Source organism: Camelina sativa, chromosome 1 (genome assembly GCF_030686135.1).
Source record: "Camelina sativa cultivar CO46 ecotype springtype chromosome 1, ASM3068613v1".
Lineage (NCBI taxonomy): Eukaryota > Viridiplantae > Streptophyta > Magnoliopsida > Brassicales > Brassicaceae > Camelina > Camelina sativa.
This window is the reverse complement of record NC_141880.1, coordinates 22738188-22761927: the sequence shown is the minus strand read 5'-3', so window position 1 is coordinate 22761927 and position 23740 is coordinate 22738188. Positions and strand designations below refer to the sequence as shown.

The 23740-nt window shown below is 37.0% G+C and overlaps 1 protein-coding gene and 1 pseudogene across 12 annotated transcripts; both read left to right on the top strand.

The window, feature by feature from the left end:
* The first annotated feature begins 2403 nt into the window (after positions 1–2403).
* Positions 2404–9605, top strand: LOC104700083 (uncharacterized). Of its 12 annotated transcripts, none has more exons than XM_087460862.1 (16): positions 2404–2861; positions 3019–3086; positions 3304–3459; positions 3732–3899; positions 4409–4553; positions 4934–5019; positions 5560–5832; positions 5966–6109; positions 6656–6787; positions 7273–7371; positions 7513–7572; positions 7783–7987; positions 8128–8240; positions 8336–8404; positions 8490–8588; positions 9093–9605. In XM_087460862.1, the coding sequence occupies exons 1-16, from the start codon at positions 2738–2740 to the stop codon at positions 9318–9320; spliced, it is 2169 nt and encodes a 722-aa protein (XP_087316988.1). In that variant the 5' UTR covers positions 2404–2737; the 3' UTR covers positions 9321–9605. The 12 variants fall into 12 exon arrangements, 9 of the variants coding, with proteins under 9 accessions (XP_087316988.1, XP_087316993.1, XP_087316996.1 ...); XR_015563534.1 differs by having other exon boundaries at positions 2487–2861; positions 4940–5019; positions 7273–7423; XR_015563533.1 differs by having other exon boundaries at positions 2487–2861; positions 7273–7423.
* A 6836-nt stretch (positions 9606–16441) lies between these two features.
* LOC147950206 (uncharacterized) lies at positions 16442–23692 on the top strand (annotated as a pseudogene).
* Positions 23693–23740: the final 48 nt, after the last annotated feature.

Sequence of the window (23740 nt, the reverse complement as noted above, 5' to 3'; positions counted from 1 at the left end):
ATACATTAGGAAATTTATCGTTAGTTACTATCAAAAGATTTTGTGACGTTGGGAAATAGTCTTTAGATTCATTGCTTCCTCGAGCAAGCCACTTTGAGATAGCTAAAAGAGGTGAACATGTTCTCTCCACATAGGAGGAGGGCAGAGCCGAGGTTCTCTCTATGGTGGAGGAGGTTGGACGCAATGTTATCTCCTCAAGGGAGGAAGGTGGGGGAGGTTGGACGGAAGGTTCTCTCCAAAAAGGAGGAGGGCAGATCTGAGGTTCTATCTATGGTTAGTCATATACTATTGTGATGTAATTTATTTTTTATTCAAAATATTTTTTGAGCCAACAATTTTAGTTACTAAATAAACTATGCAAAAGTGAAAGTAAAAAGACATATAATAGTTGGCTTAATTTGTTCATGTAGATATTTTCTAGATGGTGGTAAATAATATATTTGTAACATACAATATACCTAGGTGTAAAAAATACACTTTTAATGGTAACATACATAAAAGATTTGTATATGGGATATAAATAAGTGTATTATAGCAAAAAAGAAATTTATAAATAATGTACAATAAATTTTAATATATTTTTATTAAATTTAGTTTTATTTAGAGAACTTTAAACCCGCACATCGGGCGGTTCCTTATCTATTAACCAATAATATCCAATAATCAAATAACCAATATCCAAACATAACCATTCCAATTTCAAACAACAAGAAACAAAGAACCAGCAACCTAGCAAGTCCTAAAGACCCAACTCTAACAACCTAACAATGCCAGACAACATCCAATTGAGTCCCTAGAACATCCTCCTCTTCATTGCCTTGATTCCACGATCATACTTTGCATTTACCTGCACCACAAACATAAATTGAGATGCATGAGTATTTGATAAACACTCAGTGAGCCAATCCTCCCATCTACTGGGCTATACACATAAGCAACAGTGATTCCAATGTTCCAAACAAACAACAAACAAAACATACCATGAAAACAAACATCATCTCGTTGGAAGGGAGGTGTCGACCGACACCAGCCAAGTGTCGACCGACACTACCCCACAGCGTCGATCGATGCCATTTTTCTGGTGTCGATCGAAACTCCCTCTGCAACCACGATCCGCTCGAAGCCGAGAGTCGAATCTCGCTCCCCAACCTCTTCCAAATCGTCCAATACTCAAAACCCATACCATAAACGTCCGTAGGAACCTGTAGCAACCAATCCCAGCAAGGAAAACACACAAAACAACAACAAACAAGCAAGAACAAGGAATCAAAGGCTTAGATTAGCCATGGTCATGCACTCACCTCTTTGCAGGAAGATTCTGACCAACATCAACGAATCCAACCCTCCTTGCAAGCTTCTAACTCCTTCCTAGCTTTGAATCTTTCAAGAAACAGCAAGGAATCTCACCAATCCTTCTCAAAAGCTCAAGAACAATGTTTTCTCCCTTCTTCTCTCAAAAACGATAAACGGCGACAATGACAAAACCCCAAAACACGACCTAGGTCGTTTTCTCACTTTAATATCTCGGTTCTATGGTTTTCCCTAAACCAACCAACCAAAAATCGACAATTAAGTCAATCTGGTCGAACCAGAAATAAGTGGTGTCGGCCGACACCACTTGGGTGTCGATCGACACCCACCCCCAAAACGCAGAGTTTTGGTCGCGGGTGTTACAAATCTCTTGTGGCAAATGACCACTTATGGGGACGCAAAGTCATAGATGTAGATTTTTCGGTATAAGATTAGGTGGTTAGGAATTAAATTCGCGTTCCTTGTTTATTATGTTCGAGGTATTTGTTTTTAGTTGGGTTAAATCTTTGCAGTGGCCTCTATCCTTAGATTTCTTCAATTACGTTTGCAGGTCCTTTCGACATTGACTCTTGAGGAGTACTTAGTCTCGTGTCTAATGTTCTCTTCCGACTTCTCCGATGATTTTGAGAGCTCTTCTTTTGGCTTTAGTTTTCTACCTTTTGTTCTCCGCGTATCGGGCTTAAGCTTCCGGGGATATTTTTGTTTTTTGTTGTCTTTAGGATTTCAAAAACGTATTCCACCCTTGTATTTCACCTTGGTATAATATAATGAAAATGTTCTAACAAAAAAAAATGAAACAAAATTATTTTAAAACATCACTTAAAGTGAAACAGAACGAGTAAATATATGAATCATTACTTTTTTCTTCAAAATTTCTATAAAAAAGGTTATACAACGGGTGGATTTGAGTATGGTGTATAGATTGTCAGGATTGAAAGAAAAGATTCGAGAATAACATTAGATCATATATATTTGCGTGTTTATCCTTTTCAAAAAGAATATAATGATGTTTTTACCCTTTTTGCAGAAAAAATAAAAAGCCTTGAGATTAATGGGATTTACATGTAATTTTTATTTAGTTTGTACAAAACTAATGCTTGTTTAATAAAAAAAATTCCGATTACTGGCAGAGATTTTTGTTTTTGTTTTATAACAAATAATTAATATAGAATGATACAGTAAGTGTTATTAAAAAAAAAGAAAAAAAAAAAGAGAAAGTGCACGCAAAGCGAGGATCGGGTGGTTGGGTGTATTCGCTGGTGATCCGACCCGGAAATTACCCTAAATGGTCTAGGCAAGTGTGGCATCGAGAAAGACGAAACTGATACCACAAGTAGCAAAAACTCCATAAAGAGGAGGATTCGAGAGAGAAGCAAAACCTGCTGAATCGGCGGCGATTCGCGAGTTCCTGAGCAACGAACGAACGATGCAACCACTGAGGGACGAAGACTCGTCTTCGATTCATCACGACTCTAAAAACTCTTCTATCCCTTCCGGTGATACTTCCGTCTGGGCCGATGTCTCGCCTCTCCTCTCCGCCGCCTGCACTGGTTCTCTCTCTCTCTTTCTCTGTCTCTCTCTCTCTTAGGGATTAAAGATGTTTTCATAGTATGCTTTTGATTCGATGGCTGAGAATTATGTACTCTCAATTTGGTTTTGAACTTTGTATGAGATCATTTTCTGATTGAAGTCTTCTTTCTTTTGCAGATCTTCAAGAGGGCCAACTCATTAATGGAGATAATTTCAATCTTTTTGCTGCCATGTCTGCTTTGGAGGTTCTAAACCTTTTTATCTCCCCTCTGATCTTTATTTCTACAACAGATATAGATTCTGCTTCTATGCTGGAACTTTATTGAAAATGACATTATGGACTGGTCACATCCCTTATTACGTGTGGCCTATCTTCAGTATGTGTATCACAAACTGTGTCTAATTGATTTTGTTGTTGCAATCTCTTTCCCGTCACTTAATAGTGTCCCTGCTTTATGCTAGATTATGGACCCAAAGATGGATTCTGGAATGGTGTCTACATTTTATTCTATAGATGAAGCCATCAAAAGCGGTTTTGCGCCGGTCCCTGTAAGCTCTGATAGTACTGTTAATGTGCACTCCATTATTGACATTATGGACCATCTTCTGGCGTGCGAGGTAATCTCTGTCAAAGATGTGCTAATATGATACTACGTGAGTTGTAAGTATATAGCATCTCACGTTTCCTTTTCCTGAAAGAATTAATCACTTCGCATTTTGAAACTTCTGATAACGAGATCTGTATGTAGCTAACATCTTCGACTTGGAGTTGCTTCATCCACAATTTGTGTCTTCTTTTTGTTTTGTTTTTTAGTGTTAAGTAAGCAAAAATGTTACCTGATTTTGGTTGATCTTTTGTATCTTCCTTATGATTCTCTATTTTTTTGCAGGCAACGTGGCACATGGGTCATTCGCTGGCCCAAACTGTGTTTTCATGCATCTATGTTCTGAGGCCTGAAAGGACATCTTCACAGGCTCTATTGCATTCTTATTGTAGGGTCATCCGAGCAACTTGCAGGGCAGTTGTTTCTGTTGTTTCAGATGCACGTACAAATGAAGTAATTAACTTTAACAAATTTTTGTCCTCTTTTACTCTTGCGGTATTAAGCAAATGTTTACTTCTTAGATCTTTTAATCTGTCCAACATTTTGTTTTCTGGCATAAAGAAACGTAGTTATTTACCCATTTGACATTTAATAGTTGTCAGTAACCATAAGCTTATCTGACTTTATATGTTAATATTCCCAGTTTAAATTAGAAGCCACAGTTCCCTGCTTGGAGACATCGAAGATGAAAACAGGATTCACTTTACTCTTCTCTTCTGATGAAGTCTTTGCATTCGTTCTCATCTAGTCGAGGCAGTTGTTTTTTAAAATATTGAGATGATTAGCAGAGGGTAGAAATTATTTTTGTAGAAAATTTCCACCATTGCCTGCCGCTAAATGCAGATGAAAACTTAAGAATATATGCCTTGATATATTTTGGATAGAAGTTTCTCTTGACTAAAGAAAGGCTGTCTTCAATATTTTATACTGAATGATTTCACCTCATACCTGCTTATTAACAGGAAGAGGATCTTTTTACCATGACATATGGTCTTCCTTTTAGTGGAGATGAAGATGCCAAGGGCTTGTTACTCTTAAATGCGGTCGAAGAAACGATCTGTCGTCAGCTGCGTGCTTGTAAGGCTACAAGAAGGAGAGTGTTGGAAGGTACTTTATTTTTTTTGCATATCTTCCTTTTTTATTTTGCATGCACAATGATGGGATTGAAGATTATTCTGTTGCCTCTTTTCATTGCTATGTTGTTTACACTATAATGATGATTTTGAATTTGAAGACAGTCTAATGCATTGGACTTAGATATTCTGCAACTGCTTTCTAAGAGCATATACCAACTTGAAATTAGCCTTTCCTGCCTATATATGATAACTTTGAGTCTTCTACTGCATAATGATTTATATGTAAAGTCTGCTGATCATTTCAGTTGAATTTTTCTTTGGAAATATTACTCTCTATGGCCTATTGTTTAATTGTAACACTGCTGTACAGCAGCACGAACCGAGACCAATGAGTTTCTTTTTTTCCTAAAGATGCAGAATTGGAACGTCTACAAACTAATCCCCATCTGGAAGAGAGTTTTTGCAAAGCTCTGTTATGCCGGATACGTTTCCGTAAGGTCTCATGCTTTATTTATTCTTTCTTTGTTACATTTATTTGCTCGTTTTCTCAACTTTAGTTGTAGAGGTCATGTTAACTGGTGTATCATATAGTCTCAGTCTGTTCCTTCTATAATATGTATTCTGGTGTCCATCGATAAACACAAGTTTTTTATTACTTACTTTGAAGTTTTATATTACTACGTTGAAGAATAAAGACTAAGTGGTAGTTAAAAATAAAGTTACACAGAACATGAGTTTGATTGAGTTGCTTTTCCTTGACCTTACCTCACATTGGGGAGTGGCAATCAGAGTTACCATACGTATCTTCATGTCATATTTTCCAAGTACTGCAACTCCCAATTTTGATTACCTGGTTACCCTCATTACTCTCAATTTTGATTACCTATTTACCCTCATTCATGGTTAGAAATACTCCCCAAACATGTGAGTCGTGATGTAGTTATTATTTTGTTTCGTAAGCCGTTTTTTCTTACCTCAGTAGCTGTTATGCACTTGAGCATTGCTAGTTTTTTTAACGTTTTCTCTATACTTTTCAGCATTTTCTACACGCTCTTAATTGCATGAGACGGCCACAAGGACGAGGCCTTGAATTGGCAAGGAAACACATAGCCTATTGCATATCAGAGCTAGATTCTGTTCTGGAGTCTGCGGAATTCCTAAGATTAGATATTGTTGAAAATGGCCAAAGCGAGATAGACGAAAGTACAACTGCATCAGGTCGTTCCCCAATTGGATTTGATCCTACTTTAAACAAAAGATTATCAGCTCCAACCCCTCCGCGTGCTATTAAACTTCTTTCTTGGAAAAAGGTTGGAACTTTAAAATTCTGTATTCATAATATATTGTGTGTCTATATACACACACTATATATATATAAAGAGAGAGAGAGAGCCTGAAATAAAATTTGTTAGTAACTAATTTTATCAATTTTTGCTTCTCCAGGCTATTGACTATTATGTGAAACTTCTTCACAATCTGGATCAGATCTGTGTATTCTCATTGGAACCAGATTTAGATGTCGTCTTGCAGTTTGTGATTCAGTTTCAAAAGTCTCGTCCTGATTTGGTTGCTAGGGCTCATCTTCAGGTGCCTTACTTATAACTTAATAAACCAAAATCTTGCAGCTATGTGCTTTCGAATACACGTAGATCATTTTATTTCTTGTTTTGTGTAAATTTTTTGGGCTTTCTCTGCACTGAAGATGTTCACATACATCCACTACGGTGTGTTTGCATAGTGGAATATATTGCTTCTTTTCTTACCCGCTTCCTTGCTTTGCATTTTTATATTTGTTAGCACTCTTTTCCAACTCATTTTATGACTTAAGAGTTGTGTAATTGAACCATACGAATATAGTCAACTCTTGTGAACCACCTTTCCCAGCTCAAGTCCGCTTCCTCAACAGAGCTGTTTAGTCCTCTACTTATTCTCATTGTTGACTCTTTAATGCTCGCTAGATTTTAGTAATGGTGACGTGGGAATATAAGAATATATTTGCAATAATATATGTAGTTGAGGTTGAATCTGGTTGTTAATTTCTGTATATGTGCAATATTAGTAAATAAGTTTATGTATTAAGCTAGCATAATGCCTTTATATCTTATATACTCAAAATTCTATCTTGTTCTACAGCTTCTCCTTGTGCAAGATGGGAAACTTTACGGCCGTGATACCTTTTTGACTATCTGTGCCAGATCTCTTGCATTGGATGTCTCGAAGAACCATGGCCTTCATACAAATGAGTACATTCTTCAACTTAATCAGGTAAACACGGTATATTAAAAAATACGCTGGGTTCATTTTTTATCTACAAACCTGTCTGAGGTAACTCTTTATTTTTCCTAGTGCCACTCTGTCTAAGGTCAGCATTGAACTCCGGTTTTTGTTAGTTATTCATTAGATTGAGACAAATGGATGGTCAATTCCTTGAGAAGGGTTTGAAACTTGGTAAACCTTGAATAGTATAATTTTGTATTCGTTTTATTCAATATTTGGTGTTTGGCTTGTAAGCTGCAATGTCAGAAATTTTTTGCATGTGTGGATGTAAGTAATTATCAAGAATTTTTTTTTTTTAAATACTGGTTTTTGTGGAGACTTTGATAAGAATTCTTGGTCTTACTTCTTAGTGTTTCGGGTTTTTCCTAGCCTCTGGATCCTGACAAGTAATACATGATGGATAAATCTAAATATTCAACTGACTTCTTTCTTAAAAAGCCCAATTTGATCTCTGATCTCATTTTGCGGTGCAGTTGATGATTAATCTACTGAAAATACTATGTGCTAATACCCCATGGCAGAGACGTAAGCTTGGGAAAATCTTAAACGACTGGCGTGTATTCCATGTGCAGGTTATATACCATTTGTGCCTTTGGAACTGTATTATTCTTTACTTAGCTATAAGTAAGCTTGCTTACTCTAATATTGTGTGCATACTGATTTGGGGTTTTTTGTGTCAAGATCTCATTCATTCGTGTTACTTTATTTGGCAGATGGGTATTACTGTTGGTCAAATGTTGCAGCAAGATTCATCACGGGCTTCAAAAAATGGGGTAGGTTTACTACCATCACTATTCCTTGCAAAGACGCCAGGTCCATTTAATCAAACCTCTATAGTTGACGGCTGTTAATTTATTGTTCTTAGCAGGAACAAACCAGTAGTCTAAATTTCTACAACATTTGTTTTTCTCCTTCCAAAATTTTTGCCTCTATTGATAAGCAGCTACGGAAATCATGTTGACTTGAATCTATGTATCTTTCAGGATAAGTCTGTCGTCATTTTAAATCATATATATGGTTGGTTAGATGAGCAAATTAACTGGGTGGCCATTCGCTTTCTCATGCTGGGGTTTGACCTAGACCTCTACTCTTCAAGTGAGTATTGCATGGTATACTGGTACATGTATATTATACTCTGGAAGCTTGCTGAAAGAGCACGTTTCAGGGTCTTAATCGTTGTTAACACTGGTAAGCATTCATTTACTCATTTTTTTTTTGGTATCCTAGTTTTTCGAAGATGAACCATCTGTACAGTAGTTGGTTTGGCATAACTGCATAACGAATTTGTATCTTTGTATAATACATTTACGTGTCATCATCTGTGCCAGAGGAAAGAAAAGCAAAGAGGAATAAGTCTAGGGACATGGCTCGGGAAGACCGGATTAGTCTATGGGTATTGTTTCTCCAGTGTCAGACTTGCCTTGCACAGGGCCTCGCTGTGGTAATTTTTTTGGTTTTCAATATCTTGCTTTTAAGCTCCTTCATTGATGTTATCAAGTACTTTCAACCTGACCAAACCTTTTGTGTTTACCGTAGATGATTGCTGCTTTGAGAAATGAAGGGATGTGTTTAAAGAGTCAAGGACCTTTTAATACCGAAAATGAGGTAAGGATAAGTCCCTTTATTTGTTACATAGTTGTGGAATTCAGGTGTATGATGACTTCGACTTCCCATTTTCCTCAACCTGCAGAAATTTATCCAGCATTTTGAACTCCTCCAGAAGGCATCGCTTCCCGAATATGACGCATATGAATCATTCTCAGGATCTACATCTCAGGCTCGTCTTGACGTAAGTGTGCTCCATACAACTCTTTCTTATGCTTAATTTTATTTACTTCGTTAGATGAATTGTAGAAGTAAGCATGTAATAGTAGGTAAAGGTTGGATATGGGTATTTCAGTTATCTAAATCTACTACCTGAAGTATACATGTAATAAATGGGTCGGGTAATTCATGAGTCGAGTAGTGTAAAGGTAGTTCAGGTACCTACAAAGATTAATACTTAAACTCGCAATATCTCGAGTAAGGTTCAGGTAATTTGGATAGTACGGAAAAAAAGATATACTATTCATTTAAAATATGTCCATGGAAGATTTACCACTTAACTATTTGATTAAAAGCAATAACTTGGTTAACATAGTAGTAATGTTCACTATGTTTTTTAGTGATGAGTGATGACTGTGTACATGAATAATTTACTTTGTTGGAGTGATGAATTTGTATATGGATAAATAAAACGGTGGAAATAGTTTTGAACATGGGAATAAAGTTGTATCCATTACTTTTGCTGCAGTATCTTCCTAAGTATGAGTACTTTCATGATGCTCAAAAGCTCGCTAAGGACATAAAAGTTGGTTATGCCAACAATCCTGATAAATTGGCTGAAGTACGGGGATTAGAGCAAGTCGCAGAACGCAATATTGTCGCTGTGAACCTTTTCTGTCAAGACCGTTCGCTTAAGGTGTCGTTCGAGTTCACACACCATCCTTATTTCGCCACTGCTGTTGTCCGTAGATCGTGAAACTCGTTGCTTTTGTTGCTAACTAAATTCCAATTTGGGGATAGACCCTATCTAGTTTTGGAAACAAGTTCGCTAAAATTAGTTTTCATCATGCTTTTCCTCCGATCTTTTTATTTCCTTGTTCATGTAAAATTTTGTTGTTCTAAGAAATTTAATTATTATATACTAGGAGAGTTAGCCGTACACCTGTGCGGGCAGGAATTGAATAGAAAAAATAAAATTTCTCTAATTTAAATTTGTAAAATCAAATATTTGGTTATGTTTTTAAAACATGATTATTTTTAATAGTATTTTGTATGATTAGACATTAGATATATTTAACTTTGATTTCAAATAATTTTTATTTCACTTTTAAAAATGAAAATAAAGAATTGTCATAAAAATGTTTATAAAGAATTTTACATATGGATATTTATAATTCAAGAGTTTAAAGTCCATTAGAAAACATGAAAGTATAATTTAAGCCCAATAGAAACGTTAAAGGTTAAATTTAATTTTTAATTATAATTGTGTTTTTATGATCAGACATTAAATAATCTTTTAACTTTGATTGTAAATAAATTTTATTTCACTTTTTGTATTGAAAATAAAAGAATAGTCATAAATTTTTTATAAAATATTGTAGATATGCAAATTTATAATTCAAGAGTGTAAAGAACATTTAGAAAGCATGAAAGTATAAATTGAGCCCAATACAAACATTAAGGTTAAGTTTAATTATGTTATTACAGTTGTTTTAATTAGTTATGCTTGGTTTAAATTAAGTTAATATAATGTTTAGGCTCATATTAATATATAACTACGTTTAGACTATTAATATACGTTTAAAATCAACCCATAAATGGATTTCTAGTACTTGGTACTACAAACATTCATAAACTTATACTGAAGTTAGGAAATATAATAAATGTTCTTTAATCTACCGTACCTTCAGTTTGAGTCCCTGAAGTTCCACCTTCATGCTCCATCCTATGCTTTATGTAATATCGTCCAGCAAATTCCGAGCTGTAAATATAGAAAACACATTCAAAACATTAACCCTAGCATCATACACTTCTTGATTTTAATGGACATTCAGAACTTACATAGCCTTGTGATGCTCAAGTCCTTCAAACTCCAGTTTTATAAAGATCTTGGAGGAGGCCGATGTGTTTTCAATACACGGTTAACCTAGGGATATTTACAGTGTTATTAAACTTTTGTCTACGAATATTCCCGTAGTGTCCATGATTAGTTGAATTTAGCAAGTTTTGTTACCTTCATACTCTCTAACCCTCCAGAAACGCAGTACACAAAACACCGGTTCGGTTCTGTATGTGAGATGGCATCCAGATGACTCCCATGAAAACATGAAACGGGTAGCATAGTTGTTTACTGCACGAAACTTTATTGTTTCATTCCTATAGATGTAAATAGTCGATAAATTTAATATTAGGTTCAAATGAATAAATCTTATATCACTATAAGAGGAATAAATATGTCTTACCTGCCATTTAATAGCGTGAAGACAACTTCTTTACATTCATTTCCATTTTCTTGGTTTCTGTTGTCATTGGCATCTACTACACGCCCGCAAGCATCTATTTAAAATATCAGAAACAAGACTTTTTATCACTCACATATAACCATTTTGGTAAAAAGGTTCAATTTGTACACTACTATGGGAGGAACCAATACACAAAGTTCCAAAATTCCTAAAAAGTCTCTAGATTCCTCAACACAAAGATTTCATAACTATATTAACAGAGTCTAAACATCTATTTTGGCAAAAAGACAGAAATTTACTTTACATTGAAATATAAGAATGTTCCAAAACCTTTTAACTCTTAGATATAACTATTTTAGTATAAAAAGTTCAGTATGTATTTTTCTATTGAAGGGACCATTTCAGAAAGTTCCAAATTTCCTAAAAAGTCTCTAGATTTCTCAACACAATGTTAGCTAAATACTAATTTCACAGAAGTTAGCTAAATTTATTTAAAACTAATTTAAGGAAAACGTACCAAAGAGATGGGATGGTGGATTCTTCCTCGGAAAATATCATCAAAATCTTCGAATCGGAAATAATTTTTGGAATTTATTGATTCCTTTAGAGTCATGGTTGTTTCATCCGTAAACTTGATTTGATAAGGATGATGGGTATTCCTCTCCTTGAGGGTTGGATTGGTGCTTTTGAAATTCCTAATATCATACCATTCATCCTCGTAAATGTACTTCTGGAGCTTGAGTAGTGTAGTTGGTATAAAGGCAACTTCAATTATGTCACCCTTCAAAGATTGATAAACATTGTGTAAGAAAACTATGATTTAAGAACTGTTTTAAATCAAACATAAGTAGAATTCTCGTTCTATTAACTGCTCTAACATTTTTCTCCACAAGAAGAAGAACCCATTTTGTGAAGAATTCATTAACATACCGAGAATTTAAGACCTTGGCGTAGATACACCATCTCATCCTGCCGGGATGAAGATGAGATATAGAATCGTACTTCATGATTTCCACAAATTAGGGTTTTCCTGTTTATCCTCTGTTAACGAAAACGAAAAGGGGATTGGAGATTTGTAAGAATACAAACAGTCACGATTAAACGTTGCGTTTTATACGTGTTAGCGTCTCTTACCTATTATCTAGACTATTAAGTATTTTAATAATTATTATTGTATGTATAATAAAAGATGTAATAATGGTATTACTAACAATTTTATTTTAATGAAACTAATAAAATGTAATGATGTGTAAAATTTAAAATAAGATGCCCTTAGAATAAGACAATATTAGAATTGGTTTTCTCTAAATTAAAAGTTTATATCATAATGACATAACAATCCTATTATTTGAGATATGTTAGAGTTAAGCATTTTATAGTTAATATATAAACTTAAGATATATCTAACAATTACATAATTTTAATCAACATTGTTGAAACTAATAAAATGTGATGTTTTCCTCTAGTCCTTCTTTTATAATATAGAATAAGAGGATATTAAGGATATGATTTTTTCCAATGTGAAAGTCTACACCCTACTGACATAGCATTCTCATCATTTGAGAGAAGTTAAAGTAAAATATAGTAAAAAATGGGGCAAATTTTTTTTTATAAATATAATTAAAACCAATTTATTTTAAGAGATAAAACAAAGTTCAAGTCTACCAATCCAAAACAATAATGCAATTTCAAACCATAATTAGACAGTCTCAAATATCTCTTTGTAAACAACATTAATTGTTTATTCTGACACTTCTCATCTTTATCTGTAACTAACACCTTTAGCCCTTTTCTGGTTGTGACTGTAGAGAAGACAACATAAAGCTGTCCATGTGTAAAAACCGGTTTCGGTATAAACAATCCGACATGTTCTAGTGTTTGACCTTGACTCTTGTTTACAGTAATTGCAAACGCCACCGGAACAGGAAACTGTCGTCGCCTCATACGAAAGGGAAACTTTGCATCAGGTGGACTAACATACATCCTAGGGATAAGTACCCTATCACCAACCTTTTTTCCTGTCACGATTCTTGCTTCGATTACATGATTGGCCATCTGAGTAATAATTAGTTTCGTACCGTTACACAAACCTCCCTTTGGATCTATATTCCTTAACAACATGACAGGTGCTCCTATTTTCAACGTCAAAACATAGCTTGACAATCCAGAAACCTGTATACTGTTTAAGAATTCCTGAGTGTAGATCATATCATCATGTCCGCTTGTGTCAGATGTTTCAATACTATCAGAGCTAAGATATCGTCTCTCTTCACCTGTGATTGACAAAAATAAAGAATTTTAGGTATGTTTTAATAGACATTTTTAAATAAAACTTTTTCTTCATTATCCATATTTTAAAATAAAAACTTTTTCTTCAATATCCATATTCCATATTCTATTTAATTTGCATACCTGGGAGCTTAGTAAGCATAAACTGATTTATCTTATCAACATCGTCATTCCGTGGACTTAAAATAGCTCTTTCACTAAATAATTTTGGATCAGTCCTCTTTGCAAAACATTCTCCGTAAATCTCTTTAACTATTGCTTCAATAGGATTCCCACTTGTATTAATTAATAAATCATCAAGAATTTCAATCTTCACATCCCCACTATTTGACTCGTTGATTTTGCCATCCCCAATATCAAGAAGCCACTTTGAGAAAGTAGCGAGAGCACCCGCGTCCATACTATTAGTTTCCTTGCGAAATCTCAAATTTTCGGTAAGTTTAAGAACTTTACAACTATTCCAAAGAACTGATGAGTTGATAGATGCTAAAACTGTCGCCACTCTTCCTCCTTTGGTAATAACAGGTAGTATTTGTCTAAAATCACCTCCTAACACTACTACTTTACCTCCAAATATCTGGTCACACTTCATGATATCTCGCAAACTCCTATCCAAAATTTCATAACAAAGCTTGTTCATCATTGGAGCCTCGTCCCATATTATGAGCTTTGCTTCTCTAATTAAATCAGCAAGATCAGATTCGGCATCGATCGAACACACAAAATATTCATTAAGATTGATTGGAATACCAAATCTTGAATGAGTCGTTCTACCACCTTCCAAAAGCAATGCATCTATACCACTTGAAGCAACATTCAGAACAATATTACCTTTAGCTCTTATATCAGCACCAAGAATAGTCCACATGAAAGTTTTTCCAGTACCACCAAAACCATGGACAAAAAACATACCACCTTTGTCGTGATTCACAGAGTGAATGATTTCTTCATAAACATGTCTATGCTCATCAGTTAGCATTGGTAACAACTTATCGTAGAATTCCTGTTGTTTATGAGGCTTATATATTCTTTCATCTGCGATAAGCCTATTTACTCATGTGTTCATGATACTATCATCTGGTTTATGCATTTTCTCGAAGGCTGTAAGAGACGTCCCATTCGATCGCAACATAAGTTCTATTTCAGTTAAACATATATTTTCTGAGCCCGTGTCAACATTAGACCTACGACATTAAAGTTAAACACTTATTTATAATCTTGTCTTGCGGAAAAAAATAAATATTTTCAGTTAAAATAAAATCATTTTGATATACCTGGATCATTTCTGCGTCTCCTTTCTTTAAACAAAATATCCTCGCACAAGATGTCCTTTGTTTTATTCCAAACTTCAAGAGGAACAGTTAAACTCTTTGTATGCAGTAGGATCGCAAATAATTTTCTTAAAAATTTCCCAAACCATTCACCTGCTTCATTTATAGCTGCAATATATTCCTTATCGTCGTCTAGTAATCCCAATGCATAGCAAGCTTCCTGAAAATCCTTATAAAGAACACCGTTGACTGTTTTTAAATAGTCAAAGCTTGTTGGTCCTGGAATCTTATTAAGCAAAACTCTTAAGTAATAGGCTTGTCCTACAGATGGCGGTACGTATGTAATCCTTGGTGTATCGATCGACACCAACATTTCCGGTTTTGATCGGTTTGTTTTAATTGATGTTTGGTTCAGTTTGGTTCAATTCAAAATCTCTAAACTGAGTATATAAGTGGAGAAGCGACGAATTAAGGGTTTTAGGGTGTGTTGCTTGTCGTCGTTGAGTGAGAAAAGAGAGAAAGAAGAGAGAAAACGTTGTTGAGTGTTCTTGAGACTTTTTGGCTTGTTCTTGGGGGTTTTTGGTGAGATATGTGGCTGTAGACGGGAGAGCTATTGTTGGGAACGAAGGAGAAGCTTCCTAAGTTGTTGTTTCCACCGTTTCTCAATCAAAACTTCCTGCAAAAGAGGTGAGTGCTTGACCATGGCTGATCTAAGCCTGAGATCTCTTTTGTTATGGCTGTTCTCTGTTGTTGTGGTGTTTCGCTTGCGTGGTTTGGTTGGTTTCATGTTTCCTCAGGTTCCTAAAGCATTTGGGGTAGTTTGGGATGGATTGGAGATGATTGGGAACAAAGATTCGACGATCGGCTTCGAGCAAAACGTGTCAGCGGGGTTGGTGTCGATCGACACCAAGTGGGTGTCGGTCGACACCAACTTGTGTGATTCGTGATTTCCTGGTTTGTTGTGTTTGTTTGTTGTTTGTTAAACATTGGAATCTCAGTTGCTTGTGTGTATAGCTCAGTAGATGGGAGGATAACCTCACTGAGTGTTTATGACAATACTCATGCATCTCAATTTGTGTTTGTGGTGCAGGTAAAGGCAATGTTTGTTCGTGGAATCAAGGGTCTCGTTGTGTGTTGGTTTGGTTATGTTTATTAATGTTGGAACCTGGTTTAGTAGCATGCTAGGTTGTTGGTTAGAATGGTTAGGAATGTTCATGTTGTTGGTATGTTTTCGTTGTGCATATTGGTAGTTATTGGTTTGTGGTTTGATGATTTAATTAAGTATTATGGGATGCTTAATTATGTGATATATATATATATATATATATATATAAACGGGTCGGGTTGTTTCATGTTGTTTTGAGAAGCTAAATTCAAAAAAAAAAAAAAAACAGAGAGAAACAGGTGAATCGTGGAGATGGAAGCCAACGAGGAGCAGAACCATGGCCACATGTTTCCAGTCCACCATCGCACCATCTTTTCAACCATGGCCTCCCCAACGGTCCATCACATGAATTTTTTATTTTATTTTTCATATGTTTATGATCCGGTAAAATCTTTTAAGCCCACTAGATTTTCACCTAATATCTCGATTAATTTGATATTTTCCTAATTTTATCTAATAAAAACTACACATTTAATATAAATATATAATTGATATACAAATTTAATCTGAATTGTTTTTTGAGGGTATAATTGACTTTTATTTACACCCTAAAACCTATTTTACTAAACTTTTTAAAAAAAAAGTATAGATGGACAAAGGTTTAAAAAAACCTCTTTTATTTCTAATTTTCCCAAAATTTTAAAACATCAACATTTCTAAAAAAGTTAAACTTTAAAAAGTGAGACATGCCATTGAATTTTTTTCTCTCTCTCTTTATCATATATATTTCATTCTCTTGTTATTAGCATTTACTAGTTTTTATCCTCTATATATCACCTATTCCAAACCTAGTTTTTACTCGTTTTTCATGTTTAAAATTTGTGGCCATGAGTAGCGGACAATTTAAACCATTGACAACATCAAAAGTTAATATATGTACAATCTTCAATCTATATTGAACAAATAGACGATGGTTTGTTTTTACTCTTCTCGTGCTTACATATCAATCTATATTGTAACCTTTTTTCTCCTCTCGCGGTGGCCATATACCCACCAATGCAAAATCTAAGCTTGCCCTTTATCAACGAAACCAAAGACATATCCATATCCTTTATTGTTGATATCAGAACAGGCCCGGTCCACAGTGGAAGCAAGTGAAGCCAAAAATTCGGGCCTAAAATTTTAAAAGCCTTTTTCATTTAAAAATCTGTTAAACAAAAGGCCTTTTTTAGGATATGTATAAAGATTTTTTTATTTACATGTAAAAGGCCTTTTTCTTTTGTATGATATGTAAAAAAGGCCTTAAAATATCAAGTTGTGGCCTTCTATACAAAACCTATAACTTTTGTCATAGGTGAAAAAGACACATTTTTAGATTTGTGCATAGGGCCCTCATGAATGTTGGGCCGGCACTGTATCAGAGGCTTGTAAAGGCACCATGTCATTTTCACCCCTAGAAGAAGCATGTATCGAATCTCTAACCTTTGATCACCTAATACGAACTCTCTAGGATGAAACTCTGATGGAGGCTGATGACAGGTAAGAGGCGATGTGAATTGATGGTGATGGTGCACAAGTGGATTACGAGTGTCGGTAGGTGATGTTCGAGAGAGAAGAGCAATGATTCGATGGTGAGAAGTGTTAGATGGTTATATGGATTCAAAAATAAAGTGAAGAGTTTCTTAATCACAAAGTGTTTAGAAACTCGGAATCATGAACGCATTCACGAGTTCGGATTGAGAGAAGAAAGGTTCAACAATACTTGTTACATAAAACTTCTTCGCTACCAAACAAGGAGGCGTCGCTTTTGGGTTTTATAATCAACCCTAAGGCTCGACACTCCAAACAACAGGAAGTTCAAAATAAAACAACGAGGCGTGTAAAGGAAATAAGAAAACAACGAAGCGTCTAGGTGATCTCTATTAGTACAGAAGTCACTTGTACTAGTACAGAAGTCATGGTGATTTGTACATTATTCCCCATTAGTAATGACTTCTAGATAACTCGACGTAGTGATCCATTTGCCTCATTCAAAACCATACCGAGAAAACTCATTGGGACAAAACTCAGCTATGGGAAAAAGAGTACAAACTTCACACCTAAGTTATCTAGTTATCATTACCGGGTGAGGTCTTCAGGGTGGATATGTTGAAGACTTGGATCCTCGGTAGATTGAATGACCCGTCAGCTATGAGTGAATGAGCTTCTTTGGCCATCTCCTTAGCTCTTGAACGAGTGATCCTTCCCACGATCTCCAGTTTCTCTGCAGCTTCTGTCTCCTTGTTGGCCACGATCATATCATCCTCCCCCTCTTCAAAAGGATTTGTCCTCAAATCGGGATCTGCATAATAAGGAAACAAGTCAGAAACATTGAATGTTGAAGATATATTATACTTACCTTGAAGATCAATCTGGTAGGCGTTGTCGTTGATCTTCTTGATGACTTCAAATGGACCATCAGCTCGTGGTAGAAGCTTGCTTTTCCTCTCTTCTGGGAACCTATCCTTGCGTAGATGAATCCACACCAAGTCTCCTTCTTCGAAAACGATCTCTTTTCTGCCCTTGTTTGCATGTTTCTCGTACTGCTTGGTTCTTTTCTCTATGTTCTCCTTAGCTTTAGCATGTATCCTCCTGACCTGTTCAGCCTTTTCTTTGCCATCAAAGCTACACTTCACACTTAAAGGTAAAGGAATCAAGTCTAGAGGTGATTGTGGATTAAAACCATAAACAATTTCAAAAGGAGAGAATAGAGTAGCAGAATGCTTAGCGTGATTATATGCGAACTCTACGTGTGGTAAACATTCTTCCCATGACTTGAGATTGCTTTTCACTAAGGTCCTGAGGATTGTAGATAGCGTCCTGTTCACCACTTCGGTTTGCCCATCTCTTTGCGGATGACATGTGGTTGAGAATGATAGCTTGGTTCCGAGTTTAGCCCGTAGCGTTCTCCAAAAGTGTCCTAGAAACTTAGTATCTCGGTCTGAAACGATTACTTGAGGTATTCCATGCAGACGTACTACTTCCCTGAAAAACAAGTTAGCTACAATAACAGCATCATCCGTCTTGTGGCTGGCAATGAAGTGAGCCATTTTGCTAAACCTGTCAACCACAACGAAAATCGAATCTCTACCATTTCTGGTTCGAGGTAAGCCAAGAACAAAATCCATAGAAATATGAGTCCAAGGTTGAGAAGGGATAGAGAGAGGAGTGTACAAGCCGTTGGGCTGTACTTTACCCTTCGCCATTTTGCAGATATGGCACCTAGAACAGACTTTCTCAACGTCTTTCTTCATTTGAGGCCAATAAAAGTGTTCTTGCAATCCAAGTAGAGTCTTTGACACTCCGAAATGTCCAGCTAGTCCACCTCTGTGAGCTTCTCTAATCAACAGTTCCCTTATGGATCCTCTTGGTATGCACAATCGATCCTTATAAAATAGATATCCATCCTGCCTATAGTAGTTTTCAAAAGCAAACTTATGGCATTTGCCATAGCTCTCAGCAAAATCGATGTCAGTCTCATAAAGTTCTACTATTTTATCAAAACCTTCAAGCTTAGAAGACAAGGTAGAAACGAGAGTGTACCTCCTGGATAATGCATCTGCGACTACATTATCCTTACCTTTCTTGTATTTAACCGTGTAGGGAAAAGTCTCTATGAACTCCATCCATCTGGCATGTCTCTTGTTGAGCTTCTGTTGTCCTTTGAGATGCTTCAAGGACTCATGATCAGTATGAATAACGAACTCCTTTGGCCACAGGTAATGCTGCCACGTTTGAAGAGCCCGAACCAAGGCGTACAGCTCCTTGTCATATGTAGGATAGTTTAGCATAGATCCTCCTAGCTTCTCACTGAAGTAAGCTACTGGCTTCCTATCCTGCATCAAAACAGCACCTATACCCACTCCGGAGGCATCACATTCAATCTCAAAAGTTTTCATAAAATCAGGAAGTAAGAGAATAGGGGCAGTGATAAGCTTCTCTTTTAAGGTTGAAAACGCCTTCTCTTGTGCTTCCTCCCATCTGAATCCTACATCCTTCTTGATAACTTCTGTATGTGGCGCTGCAATAGTACTGAAGTCTTGGACAAATCGCCTGTAGAATCCTGCTAGTCCATGAAAGCTCCTGACTTCTGCCACGTTTTTGGGTGTTGGCCACTCCTTAATAGCCTTGACCTTCTCATCATCCACTCTAACTCCTTCTGCACTGACAACATAGCCTAGAAAAACAACCTCAGTAGTACAGAACGAACATTTAGAAAATTAGCAAAGAGGGATTGAGAACGAAAAACATTTAGAACTTGGCGGATGTGGTCTAAGTGTTCTTCTAGACCTTTGTTGTAGATGAGGATGTCATCGAAGTACACAACCACGAAGACGCCAATAAAAGGTCTGAGAGCATGATTCATTAAACGCATGCAGGAACTAGGAGCATTGGTGAGACCAAACGGCATGACTAGCCATTCGTAGAGCCCTTGCTTGGTCTTGAAAGCTGTTTTCCATTCATCTCCTTCCTTCATTCCGATCTGATGATACCCACTCTTCAAATCGATCTTTGAGAAGACTGTTGACCCACATAGCTCGTCCAACATGTCATCTAATCTCGGGATCGGATGTCTGTACTTCACTGTGATATTGTTAATAGCTCTGCAGTCAACACACATCCTCCATGAACCATATTTCTTTGGTACGAGCAAGACTGGTACTGCGCATGGACTGAGGCTCTCTCTGATGTGTCCCTTGTTCATCAACTCTTCTACTTGTTTCTGCAGCTCTTTAGTCTCTACATGATTGGTTCTGTAAGCTGGTTTGTTTGGTAGAGCTGAACCTGGTACCAAATCGATCTGATGTTCTATCCCACATATTGGAGGCAAGCCTGGAGGTATCTCTTCTGGAAATACATCCTTGTACTCCTCTATAATCTCTATCATCTTGCGTGGAAGCTCTTCTGCTGGCTTGGTACTAGCAAGTGTCTCTTTGTAGACAAACATGAATGTTGTCATCTCTGGGTCAAATAGCTTATTGAACTCGCTGTGATTGATGTGCAGGCTGTGAGACACTTTCTCTGTATCCTTGCGGTTCATGTGAAGTTGATCCTTGTAGATCTCGCTGGGTGTAAGTGGTAGAAGAGTGACCTTGCGTCCTTTGAACTCAAATGACTGCCTGTTGGTGTAGCCATCATGAAACACTCTTCTGTCAAACTGCCATGGTCTTCCCAAAAGAATATGACTGGACTTCATCGGAATCACATCACAAAGCAGCTCATCTTCATACTTCCCAATTGTGAGTTTCACTACCACTTGCTGCGAAACTGTTAAAGCTCCTTTGTTATTCAACCACTGTAGCTGATAAGGTCTTGGATGTGAAGTGGTCTTGAGATTAAGCTTTTGTACCATCTCTTCACTAGCAGCATTAGTACAGCTACCACCATCAACGATCAAGGTGCAGACCTTGTCTTGAACCATACACCGGGTGTGGAAGAGATTCTCACGCTGCCCTCGATCATCTGGATGAGTCAGAACACTTAAAGCTCTGCGTGCTACTAACATCTCTCCCATTACTGCTGGTTCACCTTCTTCACCTAAATCAGACTCTGATTCACTCTCTGAACTGTCTACAGGCACAATCTCTCCTCCTTCTTGAAGAAGAAACATCTTCTTGTTAGGACAGTCTCTGGAATAATGCCCAATCCCTTGGCATTTGAAACACCTGATATGACTTGTAGAGGTGCTACTCTTGGACTTGAAATCGATCTTAACTTCCTCTTTGACTGTGGCTGTCGCGGGTTTGCTGTCCTTGGTGAAGGCGGGTTTACTGAACTCTCTTGGCTTGGGAATTTTAGGCGTAAACGTTGACCTCACTCCCTTTCTCTTGAACTGTGATTCAATTAGCTCTGCCTTATGTACCATTTCTTGCACATCTTCATAGTTCTGCAGCTCTATCTTGTCTTGAATCTCTCTGTTCAAACCTCCAAGAAACCTAGACATAACCATGTCTTCACTTTCTCTCAGATCAGCCCTGATCATAAGCGTTTCCAACTCCTGATAGTAGTCTCTTACAGACTTAGTGCCTTGAGTGAGACGCCTCAGCTTGTTAAGAATCTCTCTTTGGTAGTGTGTAGGCACAAACTTCTTTCTCATCTGCGTGACTAACTGTTCCCATGTAGTGATAGCAGGCTCTCTCTGTCGATGTCTAGTGAGTCCCAACTGCTCCCACCACAACAAAGCATAGCCATTGAATTCAGATATGGCTATCTTCACCTTGTTCAACTCATAGGTACCTTGAACTTGAAAGTTCGACTCCATCTTCCTTTTCCAGTCTAGATAAGTCTCTGGATCATTGGTACCATGGAACGAAAGATACTGAATCTTGAGATGATTCAGCTGCTGCCTCAAAGGATCATAATCCCTGCCGTGATCTCTGTTTATGTTTCTCCTCATTGTCTCTTGGTTATGATATGAGGCTTCCTCTTCTTCTGAATACTCTCTATCTGTATCAAAGTATATTCGATGCCCAGCTACTTGTTCAGCTCGTCGTGGGCGTGTAGGATCTCGACCAGTTCTTCGATGCTCTCTTTCTGTGCTTTGAGTGTTTCTTCTCTGATTGAAACAAGTCTCTCTTCCCCCAGTAGGTGACTTAGCTGTTCTGATCCGTATATGTTTGGAAGAAGCTCCCACGTGTGCCTTTCCTTTAGCTAAGCGGAGAACCTCATTAGGACTAGGCGGTTCTGAAGAACTCTGATCTGAAGCGCTAGTTGCTTGAGCTATATCTTTGATCTGCTTCTCAAACTTGTTACTAAGCTGCTCCATCTGTTGCTGGAACTGAGTAGACATTTTCTTGTTTGCTTCTGTTATTTGCTTAGCCATGGCTTGGTTCAAAGCTTCCATAGCTTCTGGAGAAAGCTCCATTGTACCTGCAAAATAAAGAAGAAAACTCGAAGTAAAACGTTCCTTGAGTGAAAGAACAAAATAAACTCTAAGACTCGTAATCTAGACACAAACGAACAACAAAAACAAATCCTAAAACTAAACAAGACTCACAACGAAAGCTAAAACAGCAGAGACTAACACAACAAAGAATTAAACAAATGAACAAAATCAAAAGAACACAAAACGAGATTAGGGTTTAGAATCGCTCAGCCTTTGGCACAGAGTTGGCTCTGATACCACATAATACGAACTCCCTAGGATGAAACTCTGATGGAGGCTGATGACAGGTAAGAGGCGACGTGAATTGATGGTGATGATGCACAAGTGGATTATGAGTGTCGGCAGGTGATGTTCGAGAGAGAAGAGCAATGATTCGATGGTGAGAAGTGTTAGATGGTTATATGGATTCGAAAATAAAGTGAAGAGTTTCTTAATCACAAAGTGTTTAGAAACTCGGAATCATGAACGCATTCACGAGTTCGGATTGAGAGAAGAAAGGTTCAACAATACTTGTTACATAAAACTTCTTCGCTACCAAACAAGGAGGCATCGCTTTTGGGTTTTATAATCAACCCTAAGGCTCGACATTCCAAACAACAGGAAGTTCAAAATAAAACAACAAGGCGTGTAAAGGAAATAAGAAAACAACGAAGCGTCTAGGTGATCTGTAGTAGTACAGAAGTCACTTGTACTAGTACAGAAGTCATGGTGATTTGTACATTATTCCTCATTGGTAATGACTTCTAGATAACTCGACGTAGTGATCCATTTGCCTCATTAAAAACCATACCGAGAAAACCCATTGGGACAAAACTCAGCTATGGAAAAAAAGTACAAACTTCACACCTAAGTTATCTAGTTATCATTACCGGGTGAAGTCTTCAGGGTGGATATGTTGAAGACTTGGATCCTCGGTAGATTGAATGACCCGTCAGCTATGAGTGAATGAGCTTCCTTGGCCATCTCCTTAGCTCTTGAACGAGTGATCCTTCCCACGATCTCCGGTTTCTCTGCAGCTTCTGTCTCCTTGCTGGCCAGGATCATATCATCACCGAACACCCTCCGCATCATCTTCATTGGATTTGGCTACGACAGCTTTTCTCTTGCCATGAAGAAGGCAGAGCATACGCAGTTTCTAATTGGTTCTCCCAAAAAGCCATGTTTCAAGAGTTGTATGAAGAACTATAAAGGTGTTGTTGTTGAGGGGTTACGTACAGAAGATCCCTAGTTTTTGCGGCCAACATGGATGTGTATAATCATATTACGTTTGTGATGAGTGTAGCAGACTTGTTGTAGAGAAATTTCAAAATTCCATTCAAGTTAAAGATATGTTGAATGATCATA

Coding starts and splice junctions, on each gene's coding strand:
- LOC104700083 (XM_087460862.1), top strand. CDS start 2,738: ATGCAACCACTGAGGGACGAAGACTCGTCTTCGATTCATCACGACTCT. Junction 3,087..3,303: donor CTGCCATGTCTGCTTTGGAG/GTTCTAAACCTT, acceptor GCTTTATGCTAG/ATTATGGACCCAAAGATGGA. Junction 7,573..7,782: donor CACGGGCTTCAAAAAATGGG/GTAGGTTTACTA, acceptor TGTATCTTTCAG/GATAAGTCTGTCGTCATTTT.